We start from the raw sequence: 15,249 nt of genomic DNA, 5'->3' as shown, positions 1-15,249 counted from the left end.
TTTTCTTCTCCCCTCACTCCTTGGTTTGGTCTGGAAAAGTTGTACCTTTCAACCCTTCACATTTGTACAGCAACCATCCTCTGCTACCATTTGTTAGATGTTTAGCTGCTGTTGTATCAAGAGTCAACGGTTCTGCTCCTTTTCACCAACACCTTTATTTCACTTGAACAGACTCTGCACAAAACTCTACCATCACATCACATGACACAAAGGCCACCTGAAGCCCCTTTCCATACCAGTTGTCATGATATCCATAATTACATATCACGGTGCAATCACACACACACACTGATGGACAGGTCGACGGACCAATCAACACACACGCAACATCACAGCCAATCACCAGTGAGAGCACACGCACTATAAAACAGGGAACACCACAGTTCCCGCGCATTCCAGCAGGAGATAGCTCAGAGCACAGAGCTCACAGCGTGTCACTCAGACATACACCATGTGCTGAGTGCCTCTCTAGAATAGTGCTAGGGCTGGGCCACAGGTTAACTGGTGAAGTACGAACCACAGCCAGAAGTTAACAGTTGTTATTATTCAGAACAATAAAACAGAGTTGTACCATCTACAACCGTGTTGGTTCGTTTGTGTATCGGAACACCCAACACAACATGATACCAGGATTGGAAACTCCCCAGCAACTGTGAGACCTACCTGCACATCTTCAGAGATCTGCCATTCTGTGCCATGGACACCATCAGCCCGCCGCAGCCGCTCCAAATCGCTGGAAATCTCGGCGTCAACTGGAAGCTGATTAACCAGCGCTTCCAGCTCTTCCTAGAAGTCACAGACAGGGAGAATGCATCGGATACCAGAAAAATCGCCCTCCTCCTCTCCACTGCAGGGCAACACGCCATCCACATCTACAACTCCCTGGTGTTCGCGGAAGGCGAGGACAAGACGAAGTACAAGACGGTCCTTCTAAAACTTGAGCAACACTTCAGCGTCGAAGTGAATGAGAGCTTCGAGAGGTACCTCTTCAAGCAGCGCCTGCAGGATAAGGATGAGCCTTTTCAGTCCTTTTTGATGCACCTCCGTATCCTCGCGCAGTCCTGCGGCTATGAGGCCACCTCCGATTCCATGATTCTGGACCAGATAGTTTTTGGGGTCACCTCGAACACCCTATGCCAGCAGCTCCTCAAAATAAAGAGCCTCACCCTAGCCACCGCCATCGAAACCTGCGTCCTCCACGAAAATGCGACCAGCCGGTACTCCCAATACCAGGCGGCCGAATCGGCAAGGCAGGGGTCCTACGAGGCCGAGCGGGTCCAGTCGATCGAGTTCCTCCCGGCACGTGGCCCAGAGGAGGGCGGCCATTTTGCGCGCTTTCCGAGGCCTCCCGCGGTTGTACGCACCAAAAGAGGGGACGTCGACGCAGAGCGACGCAACGCGCAGGCGTGCTCTACGAAGGACCAAACTGCACATGTGCGATGACGCAACGAACGCCATGACGTCATGACGTGCGGCAACTGTGGATCCGCACATTTAAAGCGGCAATGTCCAGCCAAAACTAGACAATGCCTCCTCTGTGGCAAGATGGGCCACTACGCTGCCTGCTGTCGAGCAGCTCAACCTGCCAACGCTCCCCAATTCCGCCAGCCTCGCAGGGACGTGCGGGCCATTCGGCCTCCATACACCGAGTCATACCCTGACGACGTACAGACCGGTGACACCGACGACCGGGAAGCCTTCCGCATTGCGGTGATAGACAGAAATCGGATGTCCCCAAGTAGGACCCACCAGCCGATGCCAGTGCACAGCGTTCATCCGGGCGATGAATGGTGTGCCACCCTAACGGTCAACCCGAATTCGTCGCCCACCTACTAGGCTGGACTTATGAGCCTGTTTGCACATTGGACTCACTGAATTGTTATGCAACGATGTTAACGTGTTTCTCTTTTTTGTCGTTCCAGGAGTTCTCTTTCGATATTTGATGATTGCACTTGTTTTGTTTGTGGTACAACCTCGTTGATATGTTGCACCTGACACCCTCCTATGTATATAGTTTAGCCTGATGTAAATATTGCACACACATACTGAGTCGCACTCAGTACACACCAATCTTTATTACCATGTAGGCACATATTCTTGTGAAAAGGGGGGAATGTCATGATATTCATATTTACATATCATGGTGCAATCACACACACACACTGATGGACAGGTCGACGGACCAATCAACACACATGCAACATCACAGCCAATCACCAGTGAGAGCACACGCACTATAAAACAGGGAACACCACAGTTCCCGCGCATTCCAGCAGGAGATAGCTCAGAGCATAGAGCTCACAGCGTGTCACTCAGACATACACCATGTGCTGAGTGCCTCTCTAAGATAGTGCTAGGGCTGGGTCCACAGGTTAACTGGTGAAGTACGAACCACAGCCAGAAGTTAACAGTTGTTATTATTCAGAACAATAAAACAGAGTTGTACCATCTACAACCGTGTTGGTTCGTTTGTACATCGGAACAACCAACACGACACCAGTGTCAATTATTGGATACTTAACATGAATGAGACAACTAATTGGAATGTCTCTCTTAACCCATTACTTAACATGTGTTACTGTCTGTGTGGATTTTTCACATTCTCCCCATGTTTGCGTGGGTTTCTCCCCCACAACCCAAAGATGTGCACAGTAGGTGGATTCGCCACATTAAATTACCCCATAATTGGAAAAAAATAATTGGGCACTCTAAAATTAAAAAAAACCCAATACCTTCATTACCTCCTTGAATATTCCAATACAGTCCTGGTTGGTCTCCCACAATCTATTCACCGTAAACTTGACGTCATTCAAAACTCTGCTGCCCTTGTCTTAAATAGTGTCAAGCCTTTTTTCCCCTCTTATCCTAATGTTTGCTGATCTCATTGGCTCCCAGTCAAGCAACATCTTGATTTTAACATTCTCATCCTTGGTTTCAAATCCTTCTACACCTTGCCCCTCTCTATCTCTGTAATCTTCTCCAATCCTACAATGCTCCTAAATATCTGCACTCCTCCCAATTCTAATTGATATGCCATTGTTAGTCCTGCCTCCAGTTCCCAATGCCCCAAGCTCTTGAATTCTTTCCATAAACCTCTCAGACTCTCCACCTTGCATTCTTCCTTGAAGGGACTGTTTAAAATCTATCTATTTGCCCAAGCTCATCTGATCTAACACTTCGGTAACCAGGTGTCATACCTTGTCTTCGAATGCTCCTGTAAAGTGCCTCGCAACATTTCATTATGTCAAAACCTACATAAATATAAATAGTTATTGTTGAAGATGGAAAAATATGTGTCTCTTTGCTTTCTTGATGTTACAGGGGTAAACAGATTCATCAAGGATATTGAGATGATGATTGGGGAAAGGACCTGGCTCTTCTGGCTGTGGTGGAGAGTCTGTTGGGTTTTTGTCTCCCCATGTTTGCTGGTGGTAAGGAGATGTTAGATTTTTTTCCGAATTTAAATTAAAAATAACACTGCAGATAATCTCTAATTTTGTATTTGACCTTGCTTTGTGCATTCATTTCATTCAGGTAATCCTAATTTGGTCATTATCAACATTAGCCCCACTAACGTATGGATCTGTTGAATACCCTGCCTGGGCCACAGCACTTGGCTGGTGCATGATAAGCTTCAGCATTGTGTGGATCCTCATTGTTGCCATTGGGAGAATTGTCCAGGCTAAGGGCTCCACCATGTGTCAGGTACAAAAACATCTTGATATCTTTTCAAGGTTAAGGAAAAGAGGACACAATATTGGGCTGTGAAGTGGTCCTAATTTCAACATTTAGAACCAAAATGTTATCCAGGCTGCTTCTGCCCATTTCTGGCATGGGCCCCACCTTGACAAGGGCATTAGCGCAGGAGTGGTAAACATGTATCAGAAGGATTTCATCAGTAGATAGGGGTGGCACCAGTGGTTAGCACCGTTGCCTCACAACGCCAGGGACCAGGGCTCGATTCCCGCCCTGGGTGACTGTCTGTGTGCATTTTATATGTCCTCCCCCGTGTCTGCGTGGGTTTCCCTCAGGTGCTCTGGTTTCACAGTCCAAAGATGTGCAGGTTGGGTAGATTGGCCCTGATCAATACGCAGGGTTCTGGGGATAGGGAGGGGGAGTGCTGTTTGGTGAATCAGTGCAGACCTGATGTGCTGAATGGTCGCCTTCAACACTGCAAGGATTCTATGGATGCAGGCAGTACAAGCTTTGTCCATTGCCTGCATTAGGTTGAATGGGTGTGGTCACTCAAACACCCAATTTCTGAGGTTATCTAAATTTGCCCCCAGAATTTATGCGAGATTCTGCTGATCTCTCGTGATCTCTCACCACATCTTCAATAGCAAAAAATTATATTTATATCCTGTCTTACCGTAAATAGGAGAGTTATCGAGTACACTTTGACACTGTGCCACACGAGGAGATGTTATGGCAAATAGCCAAAGTTTGGTCAAAGAATAGATTTATTCCAGTAACAAAGGAAAAAGAGACGTGTGCAGGCAGGGTGGTTAGAGAGGCAATTGAAAACATGGCCACTAATTGAACAATTAAAGTTGGGAATACTCGAGAGGCCAGACTTAGAAGAAACCTTGGGCTGGATTCTCCGCTCCCCGACGGCGAAATCATGTTCGGCGAGGGGGCGGAGAATCCCCGATGACGCCAGAATCAGGCGCCGCGCCGCTTTCGCGATGCTCCGCCCCTTAAAAAGTGGTGTACTCTTACACCGAGCCACGAATCCAAGGCCTATGGCCATTGCCTGAGGTCTGCCCTGCGATGCTCCGTCCCCGAACGGCCGAGTTCCCAACGCGTGGGACTCTCATGGTCTCACCCGTTGTGTACTTAGCATGGCGGCTGCGGACTCAGTCGCCACAGTCGGGGGTGGGCCGATCCACGGGCAGGGGGGCTTCATTTGGGGCAGGGGGCACTATGGGGGGAGTAGTCTGGGGCGCACGAGCGGCCGAAGGGGAGTACTACTTTTGCGGTCGGGGTCCTCGGGCTGGGTCCGCCATGAAGCATGGCACAGCCGCTTCAGGCCGCCGCCGTACGCATGCACAACCATGGACCCAGCAATGCTCCGGGCCACACCTGCAGCTAGAGCTGGGTGCTCTACGCTACCTCTCTGCTAGCCCCCAGCAAAACGGCAGATCAGTGGCCATTTTGCGCCAGTTTTCCTGGCGTAAAACACCACTGTTTACACGCCGGCTTGGGGACTCAGCCTCCCAGCCCCATCTATTTTGGAAGGTTGTGTGCCTGGAAGAGATGACAGCTGCAGGGAGGGATGAGGTCATGGAAGTATTTGAAAATAAGGATGAGAATTTTAAAATTAAGGTGTTGCTGAACCGGGAGCCAATGTACGTCAGTGAGCACAGACTTTCTAAATGAGTTGGTGTGAACAAGGACACTGGCAGAAATGTTTTGAATAACCTCAGGTTTATGCAAGGTACATGTTGGAATAATCAAATGAAGAGATAACAAAAGCATGGATGAGGGTATCAGCAGGAGACAACCTGATGCATGGTCAAAGTTAGATGATATCATGTAGGTGGAACTGATGGTTTTAACGTTCGACTGGATTATGAGATTGGAAGTTCATCTTGGGATCAACTATGACAGCAAAGCTCTGATCTCTTGGTTCAGCATCTGACAGGTGCCAAAGAAAGGTTCAGGGAACACACTATAGCAGGTTCAACGGTTCAGGGAACACACTATAGCAGGTTTAACGGTTCAGGGAACACACTATAGCAGTAACTGAAGACAAGTTGGTCATTCCAATATTCTATGGGAGGTAATTTTGCCTCTTTCAGTATTGGAAATCTGAATGCTTGATCATTAGAAACCGAGAAAAAAAAGTTGTGAACAATTTTTAGAAATTCATTCTGTTCCTCTGGAAATGTAGCCATTCTTTACATTTTTAATGTAAATTGATTCATGCCATGCTTCAATTAACTACAAGCAGTAAACTTCAGGCTCCAGTGTCTGCACTTCAGTGGATCCCAGAATATTGCAGCTAATGGCACAAAAGCCGAGACTTAGTAGCACAGTGGTTAGCACTGCGGCTTCACAGCGCAAAGGACCCGAGTTCAATTCCCAGCTTGGGACTCCGCACTGTCTGTGCGGAGTCTGCACGTTCTCCCCGTGTCTGCTTGGGTTTCCACCGAGTGCTCCGGTTTCCTCCCACAAGTCTTGAAAGATGTGCACAATCCACATGTGAAAGATGTGGATTGGACATTCTGTATTCTCCCTCTGTGTACCTGAATAGGCACCGTAGTGTGGCGCCGAGGGGATTTTCAGAGTAACATCATTGCAGTATTAATGTGACACTAATAAAGATTATATGGAGAGACTATCTGCCATGGCGAAAGTGACAAATGAGCCTAAAAGTCAAGTGCTGCCCCCCAAACCTGCCGCTTCCTATTTTCATGGAGTGGAGTTGGGTCGGGAGTCTGGCTTGCACAATTTACAGAGTCAGTTGGCCATTTAAATAATCAGCTGCCTAGATTAAAATTAGATTTTAGTCTGCAAGGACTAACATGCACAGATTAGACCAAGAGCTGGTCCGCATTTAGTGGAATAATTTGGATAACCCCTTTGTAGCTAAAAGGTACACCTTTGTGTCTGGTTTCAGGACTCTTGGTGGCGGTAAGGTGTCCTTTGGGATAGGCCACATGCCCTTTGGAAAAGTAGATATAAATGTGTGTAAAACGTGCATTACCCTCAAACTCATTGCAACTGTTAACAGACCTGTCAAAACCAATTGTCAACTGTCAGGCAATGGCATTGTGGTATTGTCATTGTTATGATATGCACTCATGCACATAATGCGATACAGACAGGCAGTGACAGACACCCAGTACAGCCAATCAACACACAGGACAGAACACAACAAATCACCAGGCAGAACACTAGAGGGAGGTTTCCCACTATAAAACACACGAGGCATCAGCACTCTGCCTCTTTCCACTGGTGACAACTGTAGTGACAGTCAGAGTGTATATATCAGTTAGCACCTTCTACACGTGGTTCAGAGCTAGTCTGGCCTAGTTCGTGATAGTAAGCACGCTTAGATTAGCAGAGTGTCAAACCCACAGCGAACTGTCTGCACTGCTTAACAAGTTCAATAAAGAGTATTGAACCAACATCAAAGTTTGGAGTCTACTTTCAAGTACATCTGCATCCAGTTGCAGTCCGTGTTACCCCAGGGTGATTAACACGACAGTCACTGGACTAGTAATCCAGAGACCCAGGGTAATGCTCTGTGGCCCCGGGTTCGAATTGCATCAGGGCAGATGGTGACATTTGAATTTAATAAAAATCTGGAATTAAAAGTCTAATGACGACCATGAAATCATCGTTGATTGTCGTAAAAACCCATCTGGTTCACTAATGTTCTTCAGGGAAGGATATCTGCCGTCCTTACCCAGTCTAGCCTACATGTGACTCCACACACCACAGGGAGATGTGTTTGACTCTTAACTGCGCCCCCCCCCCCCCCTCACACACACACGCTGAAATGGCCTAGCAAGCCACTCAGTTCAAGGGCAATTAGAGATGGGCAACAGACGCTGACTCAGCCAATAACACCCATACCCCACGAACAAATTTGTTTTAAAAACAGCCGACTGGATACTCATTGAACAACATCTTAATATCCAAAACCTCTCTCTCTCTCCTCCTTTCAGACATGGAATTAGCTGCGGTTCCATGTTCTTTACATTTCTCATTGCCATTATACTACTTGAGAGATGAGAGTTCAAACATGGGAGTAGGGGGCAGGATTCTCTGATCCTGAGGCATTTCTCGATGGCGTCAACACGGCCTCAGGACCAGCAATTCTGGCCCCTACAGGGGGCCAGCACTGCATAGGAGCGCTCCAGCTGCTGATCCCAGCATCAACTGGGCGCCGCGGGGTCCTCGCATGCGCAGTGGCACCGGCGCCAATACGCACATGCGCAGTGGCTCCCATCTCCGCGCCGGCCCCGATGCAACATGGCGTAGGGCTACAGGGGCCGGCGCAGAAGAAAGGAGGCCCCCAGCCCGAGAGGCCAGCCAGCCGATTGGTGGGCCCCAATCGCGGGCCAGGCCACAACGTAGGGCCCCCCCAGGGTTGATCTCCCCCGCCCCCCTCCCTCCCCCCCCCCCCCCCCCCCCCCCACAGGCCACCCCTGGACCCTTCCACTCCGAGGTCCCGCCGACTGAGAGCAGATTAGAATGGCGCTGGCGGGACTCGGAATTTTTGCTGCGGCCGCTCGGCCCTTCATGGGCCGAGAATCGGCGGGCGTGGCCCCCGACTGGCGCTGCGCCGACCACGCCGGCACCAATGGTGCCGATTCTCTGCTCCGAGGAAAATCGCGTCGGGGCGGCATGGTGCGATTCACGCCGGTCATGGGGATTCTCCGGCCCGGCTCCGGGCTGAGAGAATTCCGCCCATGATCTCTGTGAATAACATCCAGGTTAAATAATTTTTGGTATCATGTGCTGGAACAAACTGCAGGGGAATCTGATCCGAATCAGGAATTTTCTTTCTAGCTGGAAGTTGATCATTGGCTAAAAACCGAATAGGAGTAATTAAACATTTTGCTTTTCCTTCCACAGAAAATTTCTGCCGCTTGTACATCAGCTCCTGATTGGGGTCCATTCTTGGAACAACACAGAGGGGAAAGATACAGAAAGAAACCTGATTCTACATGAGCCCCTGAACTTGGGAAACTCTTGAGATGGGACAATTCAAAGCAAAATTTCTTGATCAATTTGGAAACAATGAAAATCCACGGCTACAATGCTTCGAGCGAGACTTTCTGGAGAAGCCGGACTTGGGAGATCCATCAGGAAATGTAGAGGACCACCAGGGCTGGGAAATGTTCAAGTGGAGCGGCAATCTAAGGAGGAATGCCAAATCGGGGAGGATCCGGGCCAATGTGTATAAATCTGTGTTATGATCTGTAACACTGCACTGTACACAATAGATTTAATGTGCTTTGATCAAAATAGATGCTCAACTGGCCTCAAAAACAGCAGTGTTCAAATATACAACTTCTAGTGGAAAATATTAAAAGAACAATTTCAGAGTGAGCACCATATAATGACAACTGTTATAAGGTTGGCGGCTTAAGTTGGCCATCATCAAATACGATCTGCAGAAAGCTCATCCAATGCCACCCACAATATTCATGACTGAAAGTGTCAAACAAGGATGTGGGCCAGTTTCAGCCTGGTCCCTGGCACAGTCCGAATGCCAGCACTAGGACATCCTGTAAAGACTTCCATACTGGTGTGATTATCTTCGCTACCTGGTTTTACTTTTCATTTGAACACACGTTACACAGCAGTCACAATATCGGAGGGGGAGAGGGGGGGGGTTGGGGGGGGAGAGGGGGGGGGTTGGGGGGGGAGTGGGGGGGTTGGGGGGGAGGGGGGTTGGGGGGGAGGGGGGTTGGGGAGAGAGGGGGGGTTGGGGGGGAGGGGGGTTGGGGGGGAGGGGGGTGGGGGGTTGGGAGGGGGGGGAGGAGGAGGGGAGGGGGTTGGGGGTTGGGAGGGGGGGAGGAGGAGGGGAGGGGGAGGAGGGAGGGGAGGGAGGAGGGAGGGGAGAGGGGGGAGGGGGAGAGAGGAGGGGGAGGGGAGGGGGGGAGACAGTGATCAGAAGAAGCAGAGTGTTGTGTGTGTGTGTGAGGGGGGGGGGTCAGTGACCAGGAGAAGCAGAGCATTGAGTGTGTGTGTTGGGGGGGGGGGGGGGAGAGACAGTGACCAGGAGAAGCAGAGTGCTGTGCGGGGGGAAACAGTGACAAGGAGAAGCAGAGTGCTGTGTGAGGGGAGGCAGTGACCAGGAGAAGCTGAGTGCTGTGTGATGGGAGACAGTGACCAGGAGAAGCAGAGCATTGAGTGTGTGTGTTGGGGGGGGGGGAGAGACAGTGACCAGGAGAAGCAGAGTGCTGTGCGGGGGGAAACAGTGACAAGGAGAAGCAGAGTGCTGTGTGAGGGGAGACAGTGACCAGGAGAAGCTGAGTGCTGTGGGGGGGGGGGGGGGGGGGGAAACAGTGACCAGGAGAAGCAGAGTGCTGTGTGGGTGTGTTGGGGGGGGGGGGAGAGAGACAGTGACCAGGAGAAGCAGAGTGCTGTGTGGGGGGGGGGGGGAAACAGTGACAAGGAGAAGCAGAGTGCTGTGTGGTGGGAGACAGTGACCAGGAGAAGCAGAGTGCTGTGTGGGTGTGAGACAGTGACCAGGAGAAGCAGAGTGCTGTGTGGTGGGAAACAGTGACAAGGAGAAGCAGAGTGCTGTGTGAGGGGAGACAGTGACCAGGAGAAGCAGAGTGCTGTGTGGTTGAAGGTGAGTGACCAGGAGAAGTAGAGTGCTGTGTGAGGGGAGACAGTGACCAGGAGAAGCAGAGTGCTGTGTGGGGGGGATACTGTGACCAGGAGAAGCAGAGTGCTGTGTGGGGGGGATACTGTGACCAGGAGAAGTAGAGTGCTGTGTGAGGGGAGACAGTGACCAGGAGAAGCAGAGTGCTGTGTGGGGGGGAGACAGTGACCAGGAGAAGCAGAGTGCTGTGTGCGGGGAGATAAGTGACCAGGAGAAGCAGAGTGCTGTGTGTGTGTGCGGGGGCGGGGGGGCGGGTAGACAGTGACCAGGAGAAGCAGAGTGCTGTGTGGTGGGAGACAGTGACCAGGAGAAGCAGAGTGCTGTGTGGTGGGAGACAGTGACCAGGAGAAGCAGAGTGCTGTGTGAGGGGAGACAGTGACCAGGAGAAGCAGAATGCTGTGTGAGGGGAGACAGTGACCAGGAGAAGCAGAGTGATGGGAGACAGTGACCAGGAGAAGCAGAGTGCTGTGTGGTTGAAGGTGAGTGACCAGGAGAAGCAGAGTGCTGTGTGGGGAATGGGAAGTGACCAGGAGAAGCAGAGTGAGGTGTGGGGGAAGGGGAAGTGACCAGTAGAAGCAGAGTGCTGTGTGAGGGGAGACAGTGACCAGGAGAAGCAGAGTGCTGTGTGAGGGGAGACAGTGACCAGGAGAAGCAGAGTGCTGTGTGGTGTGAGACAGTGACCAGGAGAAGCAGAGTGCTGTGTGAGGGGAGACAGTGACCAGGAGAAGCAGAGTGCTGTGTGGTGGGAGACAGTGACCAGGAGAAGCAGAGTGCTGTGTGAGGGGAGACAGTGACCAAGAGAAGCAGAGTGCTGTGTGGGGGGGAGACAGTGACCAGGAGAAGCAGAGTGCTGTGTGGGGGGGATACTGTGACCTGGAGAGGCAGAGTGCTGTGTGGGGGGGATACTGTGACCTGGAGAGGCAGAGTGCTGTGTGCGGGAAGATAAGTGACGAGGAGAAGCAAAGTGTTGTGTGTGTGTGTGTGGGGGGGGGGGGGGGGGGGAGGGCGGGTAGACAGTGACCAGGAGAAGCAGAGTGAGGTGTGGGGGAAGGGGAAGTGACCAGTAGAAGCAGAGCGCTGTGTGGTGGGAGACAGTGACCAGGAGAAGCAGAGTGCTGTGTGGTGGGAGACAGTGACCAGGAGAAGCAGAGTGCTGTGTGGTGGGAGACAGTGACCAGGAGAAGCAGTGTGCGGTGTGGGGAATGGGAAGTGACCAGGAGAAGCAGAGTGCGGTGTGGGGGAAGGGTAAGTGACCAGTGGAAGCAGAGTGCTGTGTGGTGGGAGACAGTGACCAGGAGAAGCAGAGTGCTGTGTGGGGGGGAGACAGTGACCAGGAGAAGCAGAGTGCTGTGTGGTGGGAGACAGTGACCAGGAGAAGCAGAGTGCTGTGTGGTGGGAGACAGTGACCAGGAGAAGCAGAGTGCTGTGTGCGGGAAGATAAGTGATCAGGAGAAGCAGAGTGTTGTGTGTGTGTGTGGGGGGCGGGTAGACAGTGACCAGGAGAAGCAGAGTGCTGTGGGGAAGGGGAAGTGACCAGGAAAAACAGAGTGCTGTGTGGGTGAAGGTAAGTGACCAGGATGAGCAGATGATGTGTGGGGGAAGATAAGTGACCTGGAGAAGCAGAGTGCTGTGTGGGGGGAGTGAGTGACCAGGAGAAGCAGAGTTCTGTCTGGGGGGAAAGAGTGACCAGGAGAAGCAGAGTGCTGTGTGGGGGGGAGACAGTGACCAGGAGAAGCAGAGTGCTGTGTGGGTGTGAGACAGTGACCAGGAGAAGCAGAGTGCTGTGTCGGTGTGAGACAGTGACCAGGAGAAGCAGAGTGCTGTGTGGTGGGAGACAGTGACCAGGAGAAGCAGAGTGCTGTGTGGGTGGGAGGCAGTGACCAGGAGAAGCAGAGTGCTGTGTGAGGGGAGACAGTGACCAGGAGAAGCAGAGTGCTGTGTGAGGGGAGACAGTGACCAGGAGAAGCAGAGTGCTGTGTGGTTGAAGGTGAGTGACCAGGAGAAGCAGAGCGCTGTGTGGGGAATGGGAAGTGACCAGGAGAAGCAGAGTCCTGTGTGGGGGGGAGACAGTGACCAGGAGAAGTAGAGTGCTGTGTGGGGGGGATACTGTGACCGGGAGAAGCAGAGTGCTGTGTGCGGGAAGATAAGTGACCAGGAGAAGCAGAGTGCTGTGTGTGTGTGGGGGGGGGGGGGGGGTGGTAGACAGTGACCAGGAGAAGCAGAGTGCTGTGTGGTGGGAGACAGTGACCAGGAGAAGCAGAATGCTGTGTGAGGGGAGACAGTGACCAGGAGAAGCAGAGTGCTGTGTGGGTGGCAGACAGTGACCAGGAGAAGCAGAGTGCTGTGTGGGTGGGAGACAGTGACCAGGAGAAGCAGAGTGCTGTGTGGGTGGGAGACAGTGACCAGGAGAAGCAGAGTGCTGTGTGGGTGGGAGACAGTGACCAGGAGAAGCAGTGTGCTGTGTGGGGGGGAGACAGTGACCAGGAGAAGCAGAGTGCTGTGTGGATGGGAGACGGTGACCAGGAGAAGCAGAGAGCTGTGTGGCGGGGAGACAGTGACCAGGAGAAGCAGAGTGCTGTGTGGGTTGGAGACAGTGACCAGGAGAAGCAGGGTGCTGTGTGGGGGAAAGTAAGTGACCAGGAGAAGCAGAGTTCTGTGTGGGTGGGAGACAGTGATCAGGAGAAGCAGAGCGCTGTGTGGTTGAAGGTGAGTGACCAGGAGAAGCAGTGTGCGGTGTGGGGAATGGGAAGTGACCAGGAGAAGCAGAGTGCGGTGTGGGGGAAGGGTAAGTGACCAGTAGAAGCAGAGTGCTGTGTGGTGGGAGACAGTGACCAGGAGAAGCAGAGTGCTGTGTGGTGGGAGACAGTGACCAGGAGAAGCAGAGTGCTGTGTGGGGGGGATACTGTGACAAGGAGAAGCAGAGTGCTGTGTGGTGGGAGACAGTGACCAGGAGACGCAGAGTGCTGTCTGGGGGGGAGACAGTGACCAGGAGAAGCAGAGTGAGGTGTGGGGGAAGGGGAAGTGACCAGGAGAAGCAGAGTGCTGTGTGGTGGGAGACAGTGACCAGGAGAAGCAGAGTGCTGTGTGGTGGGAGACAGTGACCAGGAGAAGCAGAGTGCTGTGTGGTGGGAGAAGGTGACCAGGAGAAGCAGAGTGCTGTGTGAGGGGAGACAGTGATCAGGAGAAGCAGAGTGCTGTGTGGTGGGAGGCGGTGACCAGGAGAAGCAGAGTGCTGTGTGGTGGGAGACAGTGACCAGGAGAAGCAGAGTGCTGTGTGGTGGGAAAAGGTGACCAGGAGAAGCAGAGTGCTGTGTGAGGGGAGACAGTGACCAGGAGAAGCAGAGTGCTGTGTGGTGGGAGACAGTGACCAGGAGAAGCAGAGTGCTGTGTGGTGGGAGAAGGTGACCAGGAGAAGCAGAGTGCTGTGTGAGGGGAGACAGTGATCAGGAGAAGCAGAGTGCTGTGTGGTGGGAGGCGGTGACCAGGAGAAGCAGAGTGCTGTGTGGTGGGAGACAGTGACCAGGAGAAGCAGAGTGCTGTGTGGGGGGGGGGGGGGGGGGGGGAGACAGTGACAAGGAGAAGCAGAGTGCTGTGTGAGGGGAGACAGTGACCAGGAGAAGCAGAGTGCTGTGTGGTGGGAGACAGTGACCAGGAGAAGCAGAGTGCTGTGTGGTGGGAGACAGTGACCAGTAGAAGCAGAGTGCTGTGTGGTGGGAGACAGTGACCAGTAGAAGCAGAGTGCTGTGTGGGGGGGGGGGGGGGGGGGGGGGAGACAGTGACAAGGAGAAGCAGAGTGCTGTGTGAGGGGAGACAGTGACCAGGAGAAGCAGAGTGCTGTGTGGTGGGAGACAGTGACCAGGAGAAGCAGAGTGCTGTGTGGGGGGGGGGGGGGGGGGGGGGAGACAGTGACAAGGAGAAGCAGAGTGCTGTGTGAGGGGAGACAGTGACCAGGAGAAGCAGAGTGCTGTGTGGTGGGAGACAGTGACCAGGAGAAGCAGAGTGCTGTGTGGTGGGAGACAGTGACCAGTAGAAGCAGAGTGCTGTGTGGTGGGAGACAGTGACCAGTAGAAGCAGAGTGCTGTCTGGGGGGAGACAGTGACCAGGAGAAGCAGTGTGCTGTGTGGGGGGGAGACAGTGACCAGGAGAAGCAGAGTGCTGTGTGGTGGGAGAAGGTGACCAGGAGAAGCAGAGTGCTGTGTGGTGGGAGGCGGTGACCAGGAGAAGCCGAGTCCTGTGTGGGGGGGAGACAGTGACCAGGAGAAGCAGAGTGCTGTGTGGGTGGGAGACAGTGACCAGGAGAAGCAGTGTGCTGTGTGAGGGGAGACAGTGACCAGGAGAAGCAGAGTGCTGTGTGGTTGAAGGTGAGTGACCAGGAGAAGCAGAGTGCTGTGTGGGGAATGGGAAGTGACCAGGAGAAGCAGAATGCTGTGTGGTGGGAGACAGTGACCAGGAGAAGCAGAGTGCTGTGTGGTGGGAGACAGTGACCAGGAGAAGCAGAGTGCTGTGTGGTGGGAGAAGGTGACCAGGAGAAGCAGAGTGCTGTGTGAGGGGAGACAGTGATCAGGAGAAGCAGAGTGCTGTGTGGGGGGGAGACAGTGACCAGGAGAAGCAGAGTGCTGTGTGGTGGGAGGCGGTGACCAGGAGAAGCCGAGTCCTGTGTGGGGGGGAGACAGTGACCAGGAGAAGCAGAGTGCTGTGTGGGGGGGAGACAGTGACCAGGAGAAGCAGAGTGCTGTGTCGGTGGGACACAGTGACCAGGAGAAGCAGAGTGCTGTGTGGGGAAGGATAAGTGACCAGGAGAAGCAGAGAGCTCTATGGGGGAGGGGTAAGTGACCAGGAGAAGCAGAGTGCTGTGTGGGAAGGTAAGTGACCAGGAGAAGCAGAGTGCTGTGTGGGAA

At 52.8% G+C, this 15,249-nt stretch overlaps 1 protein-coding gene across 2 annotated transcripts in view; it reads left to right on the top strand.

Annotated features, from left to right (window-relative positions):
- The window catches only part of LOC140420923 (sodium- and chloride-dependent neutral and basic amino acid transporter B(0+)-like), a 117,439-nt gene extending 108,373 nt beyond the window's left edge, over positions 1-9,066 (top strand). For both annotated transcript variants that reach the window (XM_072505073.1, XM_072505074.1), the window contains 3 exons: positions 3,322-3,431; positions 3,535-3,705; positions 8,590-9,066. In XM_072505073.1, the coding sequence (XP_072361174.1) occupies positions 3,322-3,431; positions 3,535-3,705; positions 8,590-8,685 (377 nt within the window). In that variant the 3' untranslated portion in view covers positions 8,686-9,066. The remainder of the gene's footprint in view (positions 1-3,321; positions 3,432-3,534; positions 3,706-8,589) is intronic.
- The last annotated feature ends 6,183 nt before the right edge of the window (positions 9,067-15,249 follow it).

This window comes from Scyliorhinus torazame, chromosome 5 (genome assembly GCF_047496885.1).
Source record: "Scyliorhinus torazame isolate Kashiwa2021f chromosome 5, sScyTor2.1, whole genome shotgun sequence".
Lineage (NCBI taxonomy): Eukaryota > Metazoa > Chordata > Chondrichthyes > Carcharhiniformes > Scyliorhinidae > Scyliorhinus > Scyliorhinus torazame.
This window is presented reverse-complemented; position numbering and strand designations above follow the sequence as displayed.